This window comes from Pteropus medius, unplaced genomic scaffold (genome assembly GCF_902729225.1).
Source record: "Pteropus medius unplaced genomic scaffold, Ma_sr-lr_union100, whole genome shotgun sequence".
NCBI classification, from domain to species: domain Eukaryota; kingdom Metazoa; phylum Chordata; class Mammalia; order Chiroptera; family Pteropodidae; genus Pteropus; species Pteropus medius.
In genome coordinates, this window is record NW_024347791.1 from 9,438,965 (window position 1) to 9,459,152 (window position 20,188).

Sequence of the window (20,188 nt, forward strand, 5' to 3'; positions counted from 1 at the left end):
GGGAACCCAAACTAAACCCTAAGCTCCCTCTTAAATCAGGACCATGGTTGTTGGGGGTTTTTTTTGTTTGGTTGGTTGGTTTTTAGTATCTAAACAACATATATGAAAAAGATAGAACTCTTATACTGCACAGGTCAGTAATTTTCCCATCACAAGGTATAAGCAGACCTCCCACTTACGACTCACTACAAAGCAAATAAATATCTTTATAGAGTGTGTTTTGGGAATTCGGACACATGTTTTGATAAAAAAAAACTGCCAAGGATCTCTAAGAAAGCCCCCTTCTTTCACAGCACCTGCCTGACGGTAACCATACATTCTTTGGAATATTTTTTATCTGTGTCTTGCATTAAATTCTGAGCTCCACGACCAGCACCCGGAAGCTTGTTAAAAATGCAGACTCTCACCTACCCTCCGCCACCACCCACTGCTGAATGAGGAACTGTAGTTTAACAAAATCTCAGGGGGTTTGTACTCACATTGAAGTTTGAAAACCACTGGTTTAAACTATGCAGCTTTAGTATCACATTTTAGCTTGGAAATACTTGGGATGACCACTCACTCGCACACCGCATCCATTAATCACCAAGTCCTATTGGAGCTATCTCGAAAATGACCCTTTTGGACTATATATTGTTTAATCCCAGGTCAGGCCCTATCTCTTGAGGAACAGACTTTGAGTAGCAAGAGTTGAGATGACTGGGCGAACGGTGGACTTTACTACAGCATGTTAATGCTTTTTGGTTCTAAAATACATCTTTCTTTGCAAATCAGATTTAATACAGCTTTAAATCCAGTTTTCATTTTCTTATATCAGAAATCCTCAACTTCATAGCTGCATCATTTAATTGGCTTTGTCTTCAGGTGCCATTAATCATTCGCTGATTCACTGATGTTTTTAATCTCCTTAAACTAAATAACCACCACATGTGAAGAAGAAATTAACAGGATTGTGCTAGAATCAGAATTAAATGATGGGACATACAAAACAATATAGCCAAATTTAGGAGAATGGGGGAAGTTAGGACACTTGAAGAAAACTCAGTGATTTATCTATCTTAGCTGACTCTCTCATCTAATGATCTTCTTAGTTCTAAAGTACAGGTGGTGGTCCCGAAACTAATGTCAGATTTTCTCAGAGCAGTGGCATATAAATGGTGGTTAAGATTCTGGGCCTGCTCACAAATGTCAGTTAACTCATGGAATGCCAAAAATAAATGGAATACTGGAGTAGAAGCCCTAGAGAACCCAACCACTCCATACAATCGTATCTCTATAGATAACACGTTCAGTGCTCAACCTTGAATGTAAAAGACCCGTTTTCCCCCAGCTGCCCTGAAATCAGCCCCATTGCCTGAAATAGCAGTCTCTCACCTGAAGTACCTCTACTCAAAGTCTGGTCTTCTTCTTCTATCCAGTCAGTATTCTAGAAAACCAAAAATCACTTTCCAAAAAGCCAGGACAAGTGGTTTACCTGTACAACATCCTAACTTAAGTAGGCTAACCACTATATGAACCTTACCAGGAAATTTAGTCCAAGATGAAAATCAAAACACTCATTCGGAAACATTTTGGCAAAAAAAAAAAAATCAGGTATAGGGAGAAGTGGGTAGGTACCTATTCCATTAAAAAAAAAAAATCATATAAAATATTCAGTTAAAACCAGAGAAGGCAGAAAGAGGGAGGAAAAAAGAAACGGCAAACAAATGCAATGAATAGAAAGCAGTGACAATAGTTGATACCAATCCAACTAGAGCAATAACCACTTTAAATGTGAGTGATCTAACTACATCATTAAAAGACAGATTTTCAGAGAGAAGCCCCAAGTTTATGTTGTCTATAAGAAACCCACTTTAAATATAATGGTTTGGAAGCTGTGTCTAATTTACATGTGTCCTATTTTTTAGAGTGGTAGCTGGTCTCCCATTACTGTGTACTGTGAATTTGGCGAAGCGAACACTGAGGCAGAAATTTCAGTGTTAGACTTGCTGGGCACACAGTATACAAGCAGAGGCGGGTCAATGAGCATCACTGAGCATCTCTAAAAGGGAGCATGCCTTCTCCCAGCGGGGTCAGATTACACTCATCTCGTGGTCACATCAGTAGCTCAAATTGCAGAGTCATTTTTTGTGGCACTCTACCTCTGAAATTTAAAACCTCCCTGTTTCCTTTGGCATTAATTCTGAATGTATCTGCTCCCAATTTGTTGAAAGAAATTCGTGCTATTAAATGGGTACTTCTTCTAAGGCAAGTTCAGAGCACCATCACAGTTCATCATATCTCAAGTTTTCTGAGCTCGTACATACAGAAGCACTGGTAAGCCCAACAAGACCACTAGAAAATGTAAATGAACACCTTCCGTCTTATGACGGGACACAAAGCTGTGCTCAGACTGTGGGTACACAGTAAAAGCTAGACTTTTGGGAAATGCTCACCGACCTAGAATAGTCATTTCACATCTCCCTTCCCTTTCATAAATGAAGAACATATTTAAAATCCATAAGGAATGTTTGGAATTCATTAACGATCTCTTTCTAAAACTCAACTCTCCCAGGAGACCAGTAGGGGGAAAGTGGTGACACACAGGAGACTGTGGAAGGAGGGCACAGGCAAAAGGGATGAGCTCTCCCTTATTCTCATGTATGGAGATGCAGGGAGATTACCACTGGTCTTGAACACAAATGGAGGAGCTCTGATTTATAGCATAATTGCAGAGGACCGACTATATATTGGCAGCTGGTGGGCAAGTTTCAAAGTTGTCACCTGTATCTTCAGCGGGAAAAAAAATCTCCCTGTTTGGAAAAAAAAATTCACTCCAGGATTTTGATCAGGGCACAGTTTGCAAAAGGCCTTTGTTAAATAAAGGGCGAAACTCATTCTAACCCATGAACCCATTCTCAATAATTAGACTACCAGATTACTCCCGCGACACAGAGCTCCAGAGACAGAACCAGACTTAACTGGTATAAATCAGTGGTTTTAAAGGAGGGGCAATTTTTTGCCCTCCCCCCAATATTGGACATTTGTCAATATCTGGGGATATTTTGGTTGTCACAACCGGCATCCAGCTGCCACATGTCTACAATTCACAGAGGGGCCCCCCACAGCAAAGAATTACTCAGCCCAAAATGTCAGACGTGCTAAGGCTGAGGAACCAATGTAAGTGAGAAAGAAAAGGCCTAGGTGCAGCATGAGAATGAATTTAGGAAGAATTAAAAGACACAAAGAAACAGGGAAAAGGCAAAAATCAAAGGCGCTAAGGAAATACTTTATCAAGGACAGCTGCAGGGGTAGGAGCAGAGCCTTGGGAATGCCATGAAGGCGGGAGTCCACTGCAAAGGCAAGGAACAACACCTAGGAAGAGAAATTCAAAGGGAGGAAGCAGCATCAGGCATTGATGATGAACATGGGACAATGAGTTAGGGGATGTCACATGCATTTCAGGATGTTTAGCAGCAATCCCGGCCTCTACCCGCTCTGCCTGTAACACCTCTTGCCCAGCCGTGACAACCAAAAATACCTCCAGATGTTCATCCTGCCAGATGTTCCCTGAGAAACAAAATCGTTCCTGGTTGAAAACCATTCTTCTAGAGGAATCTGTTTGAATTAAATCTATTTTTTCTCTCATTTCCTTAATCTTAGTCCTTTCTTCGAGAGTCAAGTTTTGTCTTTTCTAAAATAGGCTTTCTGATCATTCTTTAAGTACATGTGCATTGGGTAAACTCTCCCAGTCTTTTTCCAAAAATATTCTTATGCTGACCTCTGTCTTCAATGATCACTTAGCTGGATTTGGAATTCTGCACGGCCTGTTATTTTCTCCAGCACTTTGAAGATACCAAGATGTGTTCCAGCCTCTCTCATTACTATTGGAAAGTCTACACTCAGCTTGTTTCTCATTTACAGATTATTTCTCAGATTTTTCCCTTTGTTTTTTGTTGACTCACAACAAAATGTTTATGTGTGGATTAGTTTTTATTTATTCTGCTTAGCAGTCATTGTTTCATAAATCAAAGGATTTGTTTCTCATCAATTCTGGAAAATTCTCAGACATGGCCTTTTCTCTGTTCAGGTCCCTCTTCCTCCCTGCCTCCTCTTCTCTTCCTCCTCCTCTCTCTTTCTATTGTCATAATCCAGAAAAGGATTTCTATTAAATGTATGTTGCTGGACTTTCTCATTCTGTCTTCTATATTTTCCTTATTTTCCTATCTCCTATCTCTCCATAGTGCATTTGAATTAATTTCTTCAGATGTATCTTCCAGGCCTAATTCTCTCTTCAACCATGTCTAATCTGCAGTTTAACTGGTCATAGAAAACATACCCTCTAATGCTTGGCTGTACAATGACCAAAGAAATACATGATTAAGACACTGATTCTTGTCTCAAGAACTTTACACCTTGTAAACTAACAAGACACATGAAAATTATTTTGCACTGTAATAAGAGCAAAACTCAAGATGTCTAGAGGTATTGCTAATGGAAATGCAAAGAAAAAATGGAAAGAATTCAGAGGAGGTCACCTCTTAGCTGGGTTTAGAGACTAAAAGGACACCCAAACAGATGGCACAGTATGTGAAAAATCATGAATCTTTATGGAACAGTAAAGAATTAAGTGTAACTACTGCATGGATACATCTAGAGAGAATAGAGAAAGATACTATATGGTCAGTTAAAGCTAGTTAGGAAGGCCCTCATGTACCATGTATGTAGTGTTTACAGTTTACTGGCAATGGGGAAGCAACTGATGTGTTCCAGGCGGCATGGGCACAAGTAGAAAGAACGAATGGAGGAAGGGAGGGAGAGAGAGAGATTTGAATTTCGGAAAGCTAACCCTGTAGACGCAGAAAAATTAAAATGTAGAGAGGCTGGTTACAAGATGGCTGCACTAAGCTAGGTAGAGATGACGAGAAATTACGCTGAGATAGTATCAGTAGGGATGGAGAGAAGGCTTTGAATTAGAGATGGTTCAAAGACAGACATTATGAATGTGTTAGCCAGTTGGCTGTGGAGGCTGATGGCCAGCAGAAGGTTAAAACACCCAGTTTTTATACTTGGAGTTTGGATAGACTGTAACACCATTAAATAGAGTAATAAATTGAATTTTGAGAGCAACGAGAAGACAGTTCTACTTACGAGACATAAGCTTTAAAATGTGTGGTATATATCCAGCCTGAAAAGTCTGGCAGGCTAAGTACATCTTTAAAGCTTGTCAGCGAAATCAGACAGGGAAATGTTGCTTTGGAGTCATCAGCATGCAGCTGAGAACTGAATACAATGGCAGAAACTGATTGAGAATCAGCTGGGGGTGGGGGGGAGCGGGAAGTGACCAAAGATGTACATTGTACAGTGGTGATGCTGCAAGTTTTAAAGCTTGGTCATCAAAAATTATCAAAACCACACAGAATATCTGAGATGGAGACAGTTTCCCAACTTTCCTACAGTTCTCTCAAATTCACCTTCTGCTAATTGAAGAAATAATTTAGTAATATCTTTTGTACCCAATATATTTTGCTAATATATTTTAATGTTATATTTTTATAGAATATTTGATGCTGGTATAGCTTTATATTAAAATACTATTAGTATTTTAACAGCACAGTAATTAAATAATAAAAGTACGTCTGTATGTGATTGCCCAACGTGAAATCTTCTATCTAAGCTTTTATCACACTGAATTAAAATAACTTGATTTACTTATCTCTATCCTTCTCTAGATTTTGGGCTCCCCAGACAGGGGTGATGCCTTTCTCAATTTTCTATCCCAAGGATTTATCACAGAACATGGCACAGAGTAGGAACTTTGTATGTGTTGGATAGTCAGATGGACAGATGGATGGACAGGACGGACGGACGGATGGAGCAAGCCCATAACTGGAGACTGTTTTTCCAAGTTAACCTGCTATCATTTATTCAGTGATTAAAACGTTTCTGCCATGAGGAAAGAACACTACATCCAGGGCCACCATGCAGAGTTTCACAGGTTCTCCACTGCACACGGTGGCAAGTGGAATTAGGTAATCTTTAATTCAAGAAAACCTGCTGTACAAGTTAGTCACATGATGAAGAGAAAGAAAGATGGAACAGGATGGTGGCGAGAGTAAAAACAGCTCAAAACACGAGAACTCAAGAAGCTCTAGTCATTTGATGTTTTTTAAACTGCTTCTAGAATTGTAGAGTAATGGGGTTTATAAAATGGAAAAAAATGATTTTTAAATGTGTTTAGATAAATTCTTAAACGTAAGAAAATGTCAACAATCGATGAATAATTGTATGGTTATTTTGTGCCTACAACTTATCGGCTCCTCTACATCAGACCTGCAGTTTATGCAGAAGAAAGACACCTTAGAAATATGAAGGGGTGTACGCCTAGCAAAGTCTGAAATTTGTAGGGCATTCTCATACACCTGACCTGACTTACCTCACCCCAGAGTTTTTTTCAAACTAGCAACCAAAGTCTCACACACACACACACGTGTGTGTATAAACAAACAATAAAATTTATTTTTTAAAAAACAAGAAGAAAAAAGGAAACTTGAAGCTTCACACAAAAATACATATTAAAATCAATAAATTCTGGTAAAAATTTTTTGATTAATAAATTCTAGTAAGAATTTTCTGTATAAATCATCATTGAGATTTATATAGAAGCTATACCAGCATCTAAATTTTTCTATAATAAAATACCACATGCTTGTGTAATACATCTTTAAATGTTCAGGCTTACTTTGTAGGTATACAAACAATAATACCAGTTGCTTGGAAAAATTCAGTATTTTATTGCTAATGGACAGTTCCAAGGAATGAAGAGAATTATGGGCTTTTGTTTTTGAAAACTACAAGCTAAAAATAGAAACCTCTTCCAAATATCAGAGTACAGTGCTCTATGCATAGAGAAAAGCCAACCCAAAGGGAAACGTGGTAAATTGTTAATCTGACAGCTGCCATTTCGGACTCCTTTTTGTCACAAACGTCATAACCTTTCAGCTAACCTGGCCAAAGGCAGCACTTTATTTCTTAACTTCAGATTTAACAAAAATTTTAAAGCAATCAGAGTCGATTTCCCTTCATGATGACATCAAAATCCAGATTTCAAACTGACATATGGAAAAATGTTCACACCCCAGATCATGATTTTTCTACTCTCAAACTAATCCTTCTTGAGGACAAGAGATAGGTAGTTTTGCAGTGGTAGAGTTGATGGTAGGCAAATGTCGCCAGTACTCTACAGTATCAACCTCTTCCATTCCCATCTAGTCATTTAACCAAAGACACTTCAGAGGGCGTCCCCGAAGGTGTGTATGGGAATCAAACTCCCAGGATGGTCAGGCTGCAGCGGGCAGGCTGCTGAAGCTCACTCTATGCACAGACACAGCATCCCCTGGGTGGAGTCCAGGAATCTTCATTTTTAACAAATTCAGTGGTGACTGAACATTTAGTGGAGTCTGCAATCTGCTGCTTTAAAGATTGCTTTTGATCATCTGGAACTTCTGCAATATAAGCATCTCATCTCTAGGTGGCAGCTCCTATGGATTGTTGAGTGGCACTGTGAATGCTGAGTGTAGACATTCAAAGACTGGATTTCCAGAACAGGAATTGCACGTTGGATTTAGCCAACTTGACCATTATCTCTAAATGCTATATCTATATAAGAAAAATGTGGCAGGATGGATTTTACAGTAAACTTCCAATTCAGACTTATTGTAAAAACAATTAACGGGCTATCCTTGCATAGGCAAAACTTTCTGTAACTCATTTAAAGCGTAATATAAGTCGTAAATTTTAGGGCAAGATGTTGTAAGCAGTTTTCTTGCCCTGATTGTTTAAGTTGCGACCCCCAAGGATTGCATAGTCAGCAGTCAGCAAAAATTTTCTGCAAAGGGCCAGACAGTAAATATTTTAGGCTTTGCAGGTCATATGGTCTCTGCCACAATTACTCACAAGAAAGTATCCAGAGACCATGCGTAAATATGTGAGTGTGGCTGTGTCCCAACAAAACTTTATAAATGAATACTAACATCTGAATTTCACATAACTTTCCCGTGTCTCAAAATATCATTACTCTCCTAATTTTTTTCCAGCTGTATGGTCTGAATGTTAGTGTCTCCTCAAAATTCATGTTAAAATCCTAATGCCTGATGTGACGGTATTAGGAGGTAGGGCCCCTGGGAAGTGCTTGGGGACATGAGGGTGGAGCCCTCATTAACAGGATTAGTGTTCTTATAAGAGACCCCACCGAGCTCCCTAGACCCTACTGCCATGTGAGGACATATGAGAAGTCTGAGACCCAGAAGACGGCCCTCATTCCACCATATGCTGGCACCCTGACCTTGAACTTCCAGCCTCCAAAAATGTGAGAAATAAATTTCTGTTGTTTACAAACTATCCAGTCGGTGCTATTTTGTTATAATAGCAACCCAAATAGACTAAGACACCAATCATTTTTAAAAATCAAAACTATTTTTAGTTCTTGGGCTGAACTACTCAGGCCAGATCTGACCCACTGGCAGTGGTGTACAGACCCCTGACACAGATCCAACTGTTCTGCATGACTTTTTGACTACAAGAGTTTAGTACAAGATAGATACCTTGTCATTAAATAGAGGATTAAAGAAATTAAGCAAACCAACAAAAAGTCATATGACAAAACTTGGGATTCTAACTCCAGGTTGATTTCCAGATGATCATTTTACCAAATAGTACTAGGTCAAATATAGACTTAAGCCAAATATTTTGAACACATCCAACCTTCCTTCTGGTACAGCCAAGCTATTAATATGGGGAAACTGCTGGAGTCCGTAACATCACACAAGCAGAAACACAGATGCAATTTGGTGAGCAGACAAATGCGTGAACCTAAATATACCGAGTCCCGAATCTCCCACAGGAAGCCAACTATGTTACCTGTCGTGTCTTGACTCAGAGTTTCCTGGCTGCTGCTGCTGTACGAAGGCACTGGAGTGATGGACAGTGAGGCTGGGCAGGACAAAGGCGTGGCCAGGTCGGTCTTTCGAGTGAGGGATTGGTGATACACAGGGATGCTTGCATCTTTGGAGACGAAGAGAGGCAGATCTGATGGGAGGGTAGGTCTGCCTTGTGCATATGGATTTTTCCAGTGGGTGAGCCCAATTGCAACAGGCCCAGCAACATCGTAACCTGGCGAGACAAACACATTAGGTTAGGAGCAGCAATCAAAGCCTTATACTGTAGTGGTTTTTATATTTCCCAGAAATCTTATTTATGAGTCAAAGCAAACACCACTTGAGGTAAGGATGCATGTTACTTTATGAATAAGCAGGCAGGAATCATGGCAGATGATGGATCATTTTCATTTATTTGACATATGTTTATTAAGCACATACTATGTGCTCAGTGCCAGGTCTTTGCCTTTAGCAGAGGAGGTAAGACTTTTGTTCATAAGAAAATACCTGAAGGCCTATGTGCTGGACACTTTGCATAAGGGGTTCAAATCCTCACAGCAATTGTACAAGAAGAATTTTACTAATTTCAATTTTATAGATGAAGAAACTAGATCTCAACTTGCCCCAGGTCAAAAAGCCAGTAAGGGCCAGAAGCAGAATTTGAACCCAGATCTGTCTGACTCCAAAATCTGTTTCTTCCACTAAAGTACAACTAACCATAGTACAAAATAAAATGAAAGAAATGGTTTAAAAATAGGACAGAAATTTCCCCGCAGGATATCAGGGGAGAGAGCCCTTTTAGTGGAAGGACTAGATCATGAAGAAGGTGGCATGAACTTGACCTCATAGGCAAGGCCTGCAACCTAGAGGCCAGAGGAATATATCTGTCCTACAGATGTGTTTTTAGTCTACACTTTTCGTAATATGAAATAAAACCAAATTAAAATTCACCAACAATAAAATTTTAGAGAAAAATTCAGCTTTCTAGCTTCTCTTGAAAAATCTCTTGATATTCTCCTAAAAATAAATCAAGCAACAATGGGCCACATTCCCACGTAGCAACTGTCAGCTGAAGCAACCACAGCAGACACCCTCTTGAGGTGGAGTAAGGGAATTCCAGTCTGCCACAGACCTCACCACTCTCTAATACCTTACTCCTAGCCTCCTTCACTCATTTGTCTTACATGTCTCACCTCGGCAAACCTTTGCATTTGCAACCAAGACACAGAATTTAAGAATAGAAGATAAGTATCAGAAAAAAAAAACAAGAATGGAAAGGTAGGTTGATACATGACAGCTGAGGGTCTTACATGCCAAGGTAAGAAAACAAGATTTTATTTGGCAGGCAAAACAATATTCCTGAACATTTCTGAAGTGGGGACTGGAATAATCAAATTAATAGCAGCAGAATCTGTCTCTTCTTCTGGTGGTGACCTCTTCTAGGAAGCTTTCTGACTTCCCCAAGCTACCTTCACTACAGTGAAGAGAGGCCCAGTAATAGATGCTGATGTGTGAGTCTGGAGGTGTATGGAGAGAAAGTCCAAATTGGGGGGTGGGTGTTGAGGTAACAAGGGAGGAGACCGAACGACGGTGTGGGGCAGCCTTCCCTTGCCGTGCCAGAAACCACTAGAACACAGACATGTCACAGTCCCTGCCCATACTTCACAGCCAAGTGTCCTTTCTCTCCATGTGCCTCCCTCATGAACTGAGCATCCCTCAAAGTCAGAGGGTGTCTCAGTCATCTTTGAAACTCCCTCCCAGTGTTCCTCTGTGACTCTCCCTCACTCCTCTCCTACCGGTACCTGGCACAAAGCTAGACTCAGAGCTGGCACTCAGTAGATCCCCACTGTTAACTGAATTCTTCCCAGATGCAAGAGGCTATGAACTGGAGACCAGGTGAGCGTTATTAAGGGACACGATTTAAGTGTGGGCAGCAAGAAAGGAAAAGAGGTTCGAGAGATGTGCAACACAGAGATGGAAAGAAAGGCGTGTGGGGCCACCAGGTAGCTTTGTGCCCCACTAGCAAGATGTCAGAGAAGACCTGTGGCAACCAGAATGGTGGATTCCCTCACCTAACTGTGTCCTCAGAAGGTCTGGTTTTGCAAGGGCTGAGGAAGTCTGGGTGTGTTTTTAGGCATGAAGAGTTGGAACTTTAGTGGAAATATCTATGTGGCAGGAAGATGGAAAAAAATGGAAATGAAGATCAGAAGAAACGGGACCAGAGTCATCAGTCTAGCAGTCATCCCCAGAGAAGGCATGGCTGAAACCTTGGAATGAACAATAGACTTCATTGTCATAAAATAATAAATCCACTAAAAATTACCATACCATCTAACTTAGTGGCGCTGTGCAGAGCACCACCTGATTTAAACCTCACAATAACCCTGTCGGCACGTACTATTATTCCCATTGACCAGATGAGGAAACTGAGGCTAAGAGACATTGCTATTTCTCCAAGGTCAACAGCTACACAGAAATAATGGTCAAGATTCAAGCCCAGGGTCACTAGAGACAACACAGGTGCTCTAGACCACTGAGCCACCCTGCCTTGAGTAGAGTGGGTGGTAGAGGGATTCTGGGGGCTGGAAAGGGCCTGTCTCCCCATAAATCGCTCTTAGGTTACTTACTCCTTTCTGAACAATTTTTCGTGGAGGGATTTGAATGAACCAGAATGTTCAAGGGAAGGGAAATGCTAACTTGAGGACACACTGACCAAGTTGTTTACATTTTTCTTGGTTGTTCACTTTCCTAAAAGTAACTAAGCACGGAAATCTTCGAGTGGGGGATATGGAGACTCTGGAAATATCCAACCGGAACACAAATTCTCAATGTTTGGAAATATCCAACCGGAACACAAATTCTCAATGTTTGGAAGAGCAAAAGAGCCAGAGCCGCGGTGGCAGACCAAGGTGAATCCTGCTGACCTGCCTGCCTGCCCCTGAGCGCGTCTGCTGGACTCAGCCTCTGATGCAAATGTGTTTACTGCATTTGCTGATCGATACTCTCGGACCTCCCACAGCTGCTAAGAGTGTCCTGGGCCACAGAAATGAAATTCCAGAATGCTCCATTTCAATCGATGTCCCATTACGTTTTTATTAAAAATGGGAAAACGCGTTACCTTCTATGTACACCAGAGAATCCTTTCACAAGAAGAATAATTACAGAACCATGTGTTTCCTTGCTTTGTAGCTTCATTCAGAAACTCGCTTAAATCCTTCTTCTGGTTCCATATTCCCAAGCTCCCAGGGGGCGGGGTGGGGTTCGTGATACAGAACAGAGCACGGTGCGAAAGCGAGTTGCTTCATAGTCCCAAAGAACTTTGGACTCTCCACAATTTCAGGTTTTACCAGTTCTTTTATAAAGTTATATCTGATTTATAACATATACTTAATTTTGAAAGGATATTGTTCACATAGCTAGCAAGTTTTTTTTTTAGATGAGGAAATTACTATATCATTCACTCCAGAAATGGAGTTCATTAGCAAATATTTTAATCCATGTTTATACAAATGATATAATGATATAAGGTCTACATAGTTGTGATGGAATATAAATGGACCAGCCTAAATTTAAAAGTGGCAATGAGGACGAAGTATTTTGAAAGGGTTAACCATCCAGGGGAATGGCTGGCATCCAAGTGTCCAAGAGGCAAGTAACAGGAATGTCACATTAGTAGCCTGCCATTCTCCCTCACCCACCATCCTGTCCCCACAGAAGGAGCAGGTCTCAGCTCTCTTTAAGTTCTATGTCAACACTATCACCCACTAGACTCAAAATCGTAGAGAGAGACATGTAAGGAAAACTCAAAACTGCAGGCTGTCTTGAGAAAAAAAATGATGTTAATTAACGATAAAGTCCTTAAATCTCTCAGACGTGGGTAAGATGCATGTTTACTATCAGAAAATAAGGAGGTATCCAAAGGTCTTATGAACAAATAATGATTTCAAAAGGAGTCACTGTTGTATTTCTTGAAATTTTTTGGCAACTCTGCTTTGGGCAGGACATAGTTCCTACAGAAATTACAATAATAGGAAATCCACAAGTGTGATATTTTCTTAACTGGAATTCCTTCACAGATATCACACTTCCTTGTGAAATGACTATTCTGTAAGAGAAAAACCAAAGTGAAGGAAATGAAAAATAAAAGGAGCTTTTAAAAAAGAACTTGGATGATCTAGCAATCTGCCCTCCCTCCACTACTCTGAGCTAAGATTGTTAATTATCTTCTGCTTTTACTACAAATATTGCAAAAGTGCTTCGTGCTGGACAGACTGTGGGCGTTGGACACCGCCTGATGCCTGTGCAGAATCCATCCCCCTCCTTCCTCCCAACAGAGTCATATTCTATTTGAGAATTCATCCCAACCCCACTCAGCCATGCGACTGAGGGCAAGTCAACCTCATCCTCCCCTCCCTCAATATGGGTCTGAAGATAATCTGCATCCTCCTGGTCAATGATTGGATCAACGATGGTCATGTGACCCAGTCCCACCCAATGAGATAGGAAAAGTCTCCGAGGCTCTTCAGAACAAAACTTCTCAGTTCCACGAATGAAAGCCGGAGGAAGGCACCAAAGCGCCTTTCTCTCTGATCACTGTTGTGTCTAAATGCAATTCGTGGAACCATGGCAGCCATGTGGCTGCCACCACAAAGACAAACTCTCTGAGCAATGCAAAGGGGAGAAGGTCCTTCACGACATCATTTTGGAGCTTAATCATCCTATCATAAGAATAGCTCTCTCTGCCTCTGGTCTATCCTGTTCAGTAAACTAATAAATTTCCTTATGGTTTCAACCATTTTGAGTCAGGGAACTGAAGCAACATTCAAGAGCCTTTCAGTTGTCCCATCACCTTCTGAGAAAACTGTCTGTCACACCCACCTCCCCTCCAGAGGCAACTACATAGCTCCATAAGAACCTGTTATATTAGTGTCCTAGAGTTGCTATAACAAAGTATCACAAACTGGGTGGCAGAAAACAACAGAAGTGTATTCTCTCTCAGTTTTGGAGATGGAAGTATAAAAATCAAGATGCCAGCAGGGCCGGGCTCTCTGAAGTCCCTAGGGGAGAATCTGATCCCTACCCTTTTCTTAGCTTCTGATGCTGCTGACAGCCCTTGGTGCGCTTTCACGTACAGATACATCGCACTAACCTCTGCCTTCACCATCCCATGGTGTCCCCCGTATGTCTGTGTCCCTTCATATAAAGACACAGATCGCATTGGATCAGGGCCCACCCTAATTGATATAATCTCAACTTGGTTACATGTGCAAAGACCCTATTTCCAAATGATATCACATTCACAAGTACCAGGGGTTAGGACTTTGACACACCCTTTTGGGGGACACGATTCAACCTATACCACCCTGACATGGTGGCCGCAGCTAAGTAGACCAGGGGAGGGCACTTGGCCCATGGCTGGCCAGGCTGCCAAGATGGCAAGTGGCAAAAGTTTTGTCCAATGGGAGATACATTATCTAAGTACAAATCCCAGCTCTTGCCCATGTATCCTTCGTAACCTTTTTTAACCTCTAGAGAATTTAGTTTTCTCATCTATAAAATGGAGAAAATAATAGTATCTACCTCACAGGATGGTCGTGAGGATAAGATGAGTAGAGAAAAGGTACCTAGAACAGCACTTGGCACAAAGAAAGCTCCCAGAGGGTTAGCTATTATATGCTCCTCACTAGCGACCCCTCCACTTTCACTAACAAGTCCCTTAAAGGAGAAGTCTCTATCCACAGCTCATCACTCCTTATTCAGAGCTTTGCAGGCTGGCTCCCAAACCACCATCCACAGATACGACTCTCTGGGATGTCACCAGAGCAGACGTTAACTCTCCTCAGTCTCCCCTTCTACAAATTCTTTGGGCTTTCCAAGACATGTGCTCATTTGGTCTCCCTCCCTCTGTCATCATTTCTACCTTAATTGCACCTCCCCTGGAGACTGGTCCTTGGCTCTCTACAAGCTCGTCTTCAGCTCCTGCCCGTTCTCTCCCCATTTCCAGCTTCCTGTGGAACATTTCAAGGTGGCAGCAGTTTCACAGGCACCTCAATCCCAACACATCTAACCTACAGCCATTGAATCCTCTTCCTGACTGCTAGGAATAGTTCAGACTCCCCGTCACCCTAACTCAAAAGCTCAAGGCACACTTATCTTTTCCCATATCCAGTCAATGACTAGCCCTGGCAGCTCTGCCACGCCTCCCCCTCCAGACCCGCCTTTTATCCACCTGCCAAGTTCATTACCGTCTCACGTCAAGACCGCAGCTATTCTCCCACGTGAAATGCATTCTGTTCCCCACTAGAATAACCTTCTTTCATTGACATGTTCATCTTGTCACTCTCCTACGCTGAACTCCAAATGACTTCCTGGGGATTAACATATGTCTTTAGGAATGACATTTTATGTATTATTTGCAAACCAGGGTCCATGAGCGCCCCACAAGAATTTTTAAATTTTTTTTTTACTTTCCATTTTAAAGTTAATTTAATCACCTAAAATTAATAGGTGCATACTGTGAACCAAGTTCCGCCAGTTAATTTTAGTGCCTGGGTTTGATTGGGTGTTTCCATCAAGTTGGCCCCAACTGGTACACTTAATGAGAAAGAGAGAGAGAGAAATATGTCGAGGTACATGCATGTCAAATGAAGATCTAATCACCTCACCTGAGTGAGTATTAGCAGAGATTTCACAGTGGGGTAGACAGGGAAAGGTGGTAGCAAAGCAGAGTTACCATCCCATCGATACCCAGTAGTAAAGCTGTCTGGACCTACATCTCTGCAGCCAGTGCCACAGTGCGTTACCAGCAGTGACTGCATTCTAGCAAAATAACAACATCCACCATATTAAATTAACGTGGTAAATTTGTTTTGTTTTTGCTTGACAGTGTTTTAAATTTTATATGTAAATTTGATTTTTTATGGCTATTTGGAATATAGGAACATATTTAGTTTTATGTTTGAACATACTTTACTATCCTTAGAATAAAAATAATTTCAATCCATCATAGAGGGTCATAATTATTCTTTTTGTAGAGGTCCATAATACTGGTGTTTAAGAAACCATGATACAGTGTTTAAGAGCAAGAGCTGCTGTGTCAAGCAGACCTGGATTGAAATTTCTGGCTGGGTGGCAAACAGCAAGTTCCTCATCTGACAAATGGAGAAATAACAGTACCTTCCTCGGAGTTAATTAAGTAAAACAACGTATGTCAAGGGTCAAAAGCACCTGGCAAATAAGAAGAACGAATAGATAGTAGCTGCAATTATCATTTTTTTTTCTTCTAAGTCAGTAGCTGAGATTCTAGAATCAAGGACATTTTGAAAGGAAGTGGGAGAGGAAGGATTCGGTAAACAGAAAAGTAATCAGGGTCACTCTTTCTTTTTTGACCAAAATAAAACATGCTTAAGGTTGCGTAGAAAGGCAGCTGGGAGAGAGTGTTGGGTGAGCACAGAGTGTCTTACTGTCCCTTGGCGGGGAACCCTCAATGAGGAGGGGAGCGATGGAAAACCTCATGCCCCAAGCTGCAGACTTCGAGTTTCTGAGAAGTCAGGGGACAGAGTGGCTGGTACAAACAGGAGTCCTCGAAGCGTAGGTAGCATTCATTAACACTGGTTTGTTGTTATTGTCCACGTACATCCATACACCTCACACTTCTCATGTACTGTATGCCTACATTTCATACAGACTTATGAGAAATAACATACGTTTCCTATTTACAGCGATGACATAAAATTTATTTTTAAATTAGATGAACAAAAATCTTTAAAAGTCATTTTTAACATTAAGTACATAATCACACAGGTTATACACAAATGAAAGAGTTAAAACAAATGATGAAAAGTTGGGCAAACCTGGATTTTTTAAATCTCTCTGGACCCCACTGCCTCCGTTCATTTCTATGCAAAAGCAACAAGGCGCCCACAAGAGGGCGCTCCAGCAGGTGCCGTCCACAAGCAATTGCTCTGATTCTGAAAATAAAATGCTTATACGACTGCATTTTCTACTCACTCCTTCCTTGGCCCACCCACCCCAAGCAATAACAATGTTTATAAGACAAAACGACACAATTGCTCACCTATGGTGATCTGGCTGACACAACTGTAGTAGCTGCCTGTCGTGGCGGTGGAAAGGTTATAACTCCCGCTACTCGCGTCTTTGTCTGTTAAGAAAATAAGAGAAGGTCAGTTGTATTCTGAGTGACACCGTGACCACAATGTAACTAACTGTATGACTGCTGGTAAATAAACCAGCTCTGTGTCTGGGCAGTCTCACACTCATTCATCCACACGTAGGAAGTGCTAGGTGCCAGGCAGTCTGAACATTTCAACAAACAATCCAGACGGCCCACACAGACAATTTTGGTTCAAAGTCACTGTTATTATAATGGGGGAGTGGGGTGAAGAGTGCTGGGGGAGGGTAGCGGGGGCAGGTGAGAGGACACCTGATCAAGACTAGAGGGTATCAGGTAAGGCTTCCTGGAGGAAGTGACATCTAAGGAGAAAGATCCAGGCAGAGAGCTATCACCATAGACAACCCTGTGAGTTATCAGCTGAATAGTGTAAGAAAAGGAGATGTGGGCCACGGCCAGACTATAAACCACATTAAGAAGTTTGGATTTTGCCTAGAGAGCAGGATCCCATTTTCATTTCAAAAAGATCACTTCTGGCAGCATGGAGAACAGTGGACAGGAGGGGACATGAGAGAGAGAAAGACTCCTCTACGAGGCAGCTGCAATAATCCTGATGAGAGGCGACAGTGGCCAAACCATGGGAGAAGTGGCAGCGGAGACAGAGATTAAAGTGGATGTGATTCCCTTCAAGGCTAAAAGTACAACACACCACATAGAGTTCCTCACTATGGTGGACAGGAAATATTCTAGACAGAAGAGGCAAAAGAACACAAACCTCACATTTACATAGCATCTTAGCATTCTCACCCCCATTCTCACGTCACATACAAGGTAAAACAGGGCAGGCATCGCCCCACGTCTCTGATGGGAAGGCTGAGACTCGGGGTGGCTCAGGGTCACACTATAGCATGTGACAGAACAGAGCTCAAATCGAGATGGGAACTGCTTCAAATTTGTTTATGAAACATGGCAGGTCATAAATAACTAATTTTAACCCTTTTCCCGTTTAGAAAATAAAAAAGTGCATCTCGCGTAAGAATGCTATATTTTCTAGGATTTGACGTTTTCAGTGATCGAACTACTAAAAACAGACTGCTATAAATAGAATGACATCATTTGTTTCCAAAGACTATCGACATACTAGAGCGATGCAAAAATAATAATAAAAGCGAGATATTTCATGGCAAATTTTGGGAGTAAGGTCAGGACTATAATTTGCGAGTTATCTTGGGACAAAAGGGAAAAGGATATCAAAATGAATACACACTGTCTAACATAGAACACTACAGGTTAGAGACCAAGAGTCATTATAGTAATGTTTGCAAAACTGAGCCTGAAGGAAATACCTGAATATTTTGTTATGTGATACTAGGAAAACTCTGAAACCATGATCTATAATGGTGAAAGTTATAAGTCTGAAGGGAAAAAAATAATTATTAAGAACTTGCCAAATGCATTCAAAGGAAAAGGGTTTCTGGAGACATAGCAAGAGTCAGATTTTAACGAGAACAATGTAGATTAGCGGAGAAGATGGCTTTGTAGGTGAGTGTCCTTAGGAAGAACTGCAAGCACGTAGACAGAGAAGGAAGGAAATGGGAGTCATCTGCAGGGGTGTCTGTATGTGCCTGGGTTTGAAGGCAGCTGGAAAGTATTGACAAAAGCAGGTGGTGAGCCAGAGGGCAGAGAAACAGTGGTGGCCCTTAGGGGCCACATCAAGGCCACTGCAGGTCCACAAACTGGGAGGTACAATGCAAAAATATGTATATATATTTTAAAACTATTTTAATGTGGGAAAAATGATTTTAGCAAGTGGATGTGTCCAACTCCGCTAAGAATCATCCCCAGACCATCTCTACTCTCTAGGGTGCTTCCTGAGTAACAGGCACAGCCCCGACAGAGATGAGCAGGAGAGACTGTATAGGCAAACCTCTCGGAGACATTGCGGGTTCCATTCCAGACCCAACAATAAAGTGACTGTCACAATATGCAAGTCAAAATATGCAAGTCATGCATATTTTTTTGGTTTCCCAGTGTATACGAAAGTTATGTTTACAGTATACTGCAGCCTACTGAGTGCGCAATAGCATTATGGCTAAAAAACAATGTACATACCTTAAATTTATTGCTAAAAAAATGCTAACCATCCTCTGAGCCTGCTGGAAAAATGGTGCAGTTAAGACTTGCTCCACAGAGGGTTGCCACAAACCTTCAATTTATAAAAGCCAGCCGAAATGATGTAAAGCAAAGAAGCAATTACCATGAATTTAAAAGCAAAAATCCTCTTCAGATTTCTAATGTAGGTCTTTCACAGAAGTCAAGTCATGTAATACAAACTTTCAAAAAGCGGGGCATATCTGTACTGGCTTACATGTATCCTAACCTAAACCATTTGTCAACGGCAGACCCAGGTGTTAATTTTGTAATTTTCAGAACTTAGCATCATACTTGGCATAAGACAAATCCTCAATACATGTTTGTTTATTGGTAGGAAAAAGGAATGCATGAAATTAAAGAAAGAATAAACCAATGACGATTTCCCCTTCCTATTCGTTATAACTTCACTAGGGGTCACTGTGATCAGAGAGAAAGGGCATTCAGCTGGGAGTCAGCCGACTTAGGTTTGAAGCCCAGTTTTTGCTGAATACAAATGCTGAACTTGATCGAGCTTTTGCCTTCCTTTAGTCTTCTTTTTTCCACCCTTCCGCAGTTCGAACTGCCTTCTTCCCCACCAAATGAAAATGGTGACGATAATGCTTTTCTCACTTTTGGGTAGTGAGAAGAATGGGGTATGGTTAATAAAAGTTATCAGTTATACAAAAAGCATAGTTAGCAAATAATTCAGTATATATTTGTGGAATCAGCTGAATCAATAAAATCCAGACCTAAAACATATTGAACTATTTTAACTAAAGTTGTCATTCCTAATTCTTTTTAAACCCTTCACTCATGATCTGTCCTTAAAGAATTTTGGGAGGGAGATTTTTCCAGGGACAAGGTCAATGGCATTAAAGGTGGAGATAGAAGAGGGAGGAGGGAAAGGAAAGATGGGGAGAGAAAGAGAGAAGAGTGACAGAGTCGCAAGCACAGAAATGCCTATGAATGGGAAGAAATGGAGGAAAACACACTGAAAAATTAGCAATCA

The 20,188-nt window shown here is 41.1% G+C and overlaps 1 protein-coding gene across 9 annotated transcripts in view; it reads right to left on the minus strand.

Moving 5' to 3' along the window:
• The window catches only part of ANO4 (anoctamin 4), a 329,614-nt gene that overhangs the window by 300,329 nt on the left and 9,097 nt on the right, over positions 1–20,188 (minus strand). For all 9 annotated transcript variants that reach the window (XR_005656166.1, XM_039877984.1, XM_039877989.1 and 6 more), the window contains exons 2-3: positions 16,993–17,076; positions 8,899–9,150 (exon numbers count right to left, since the gene is read on the minus strand). Coding sequence is in view for 8 of the 9 variants with exons in the window: in XM_039877984.1 (XP_039733918.1) it covers positions 8,899–9,150; positions 16,993–17,076 (336 nt within the window). In the remaining variant the exon portion in view is untranslated. The remainder of the gene's footprint in view (positions 1–8,898; positions 9,151–16,992; positions 17,077–20,188) is intronic.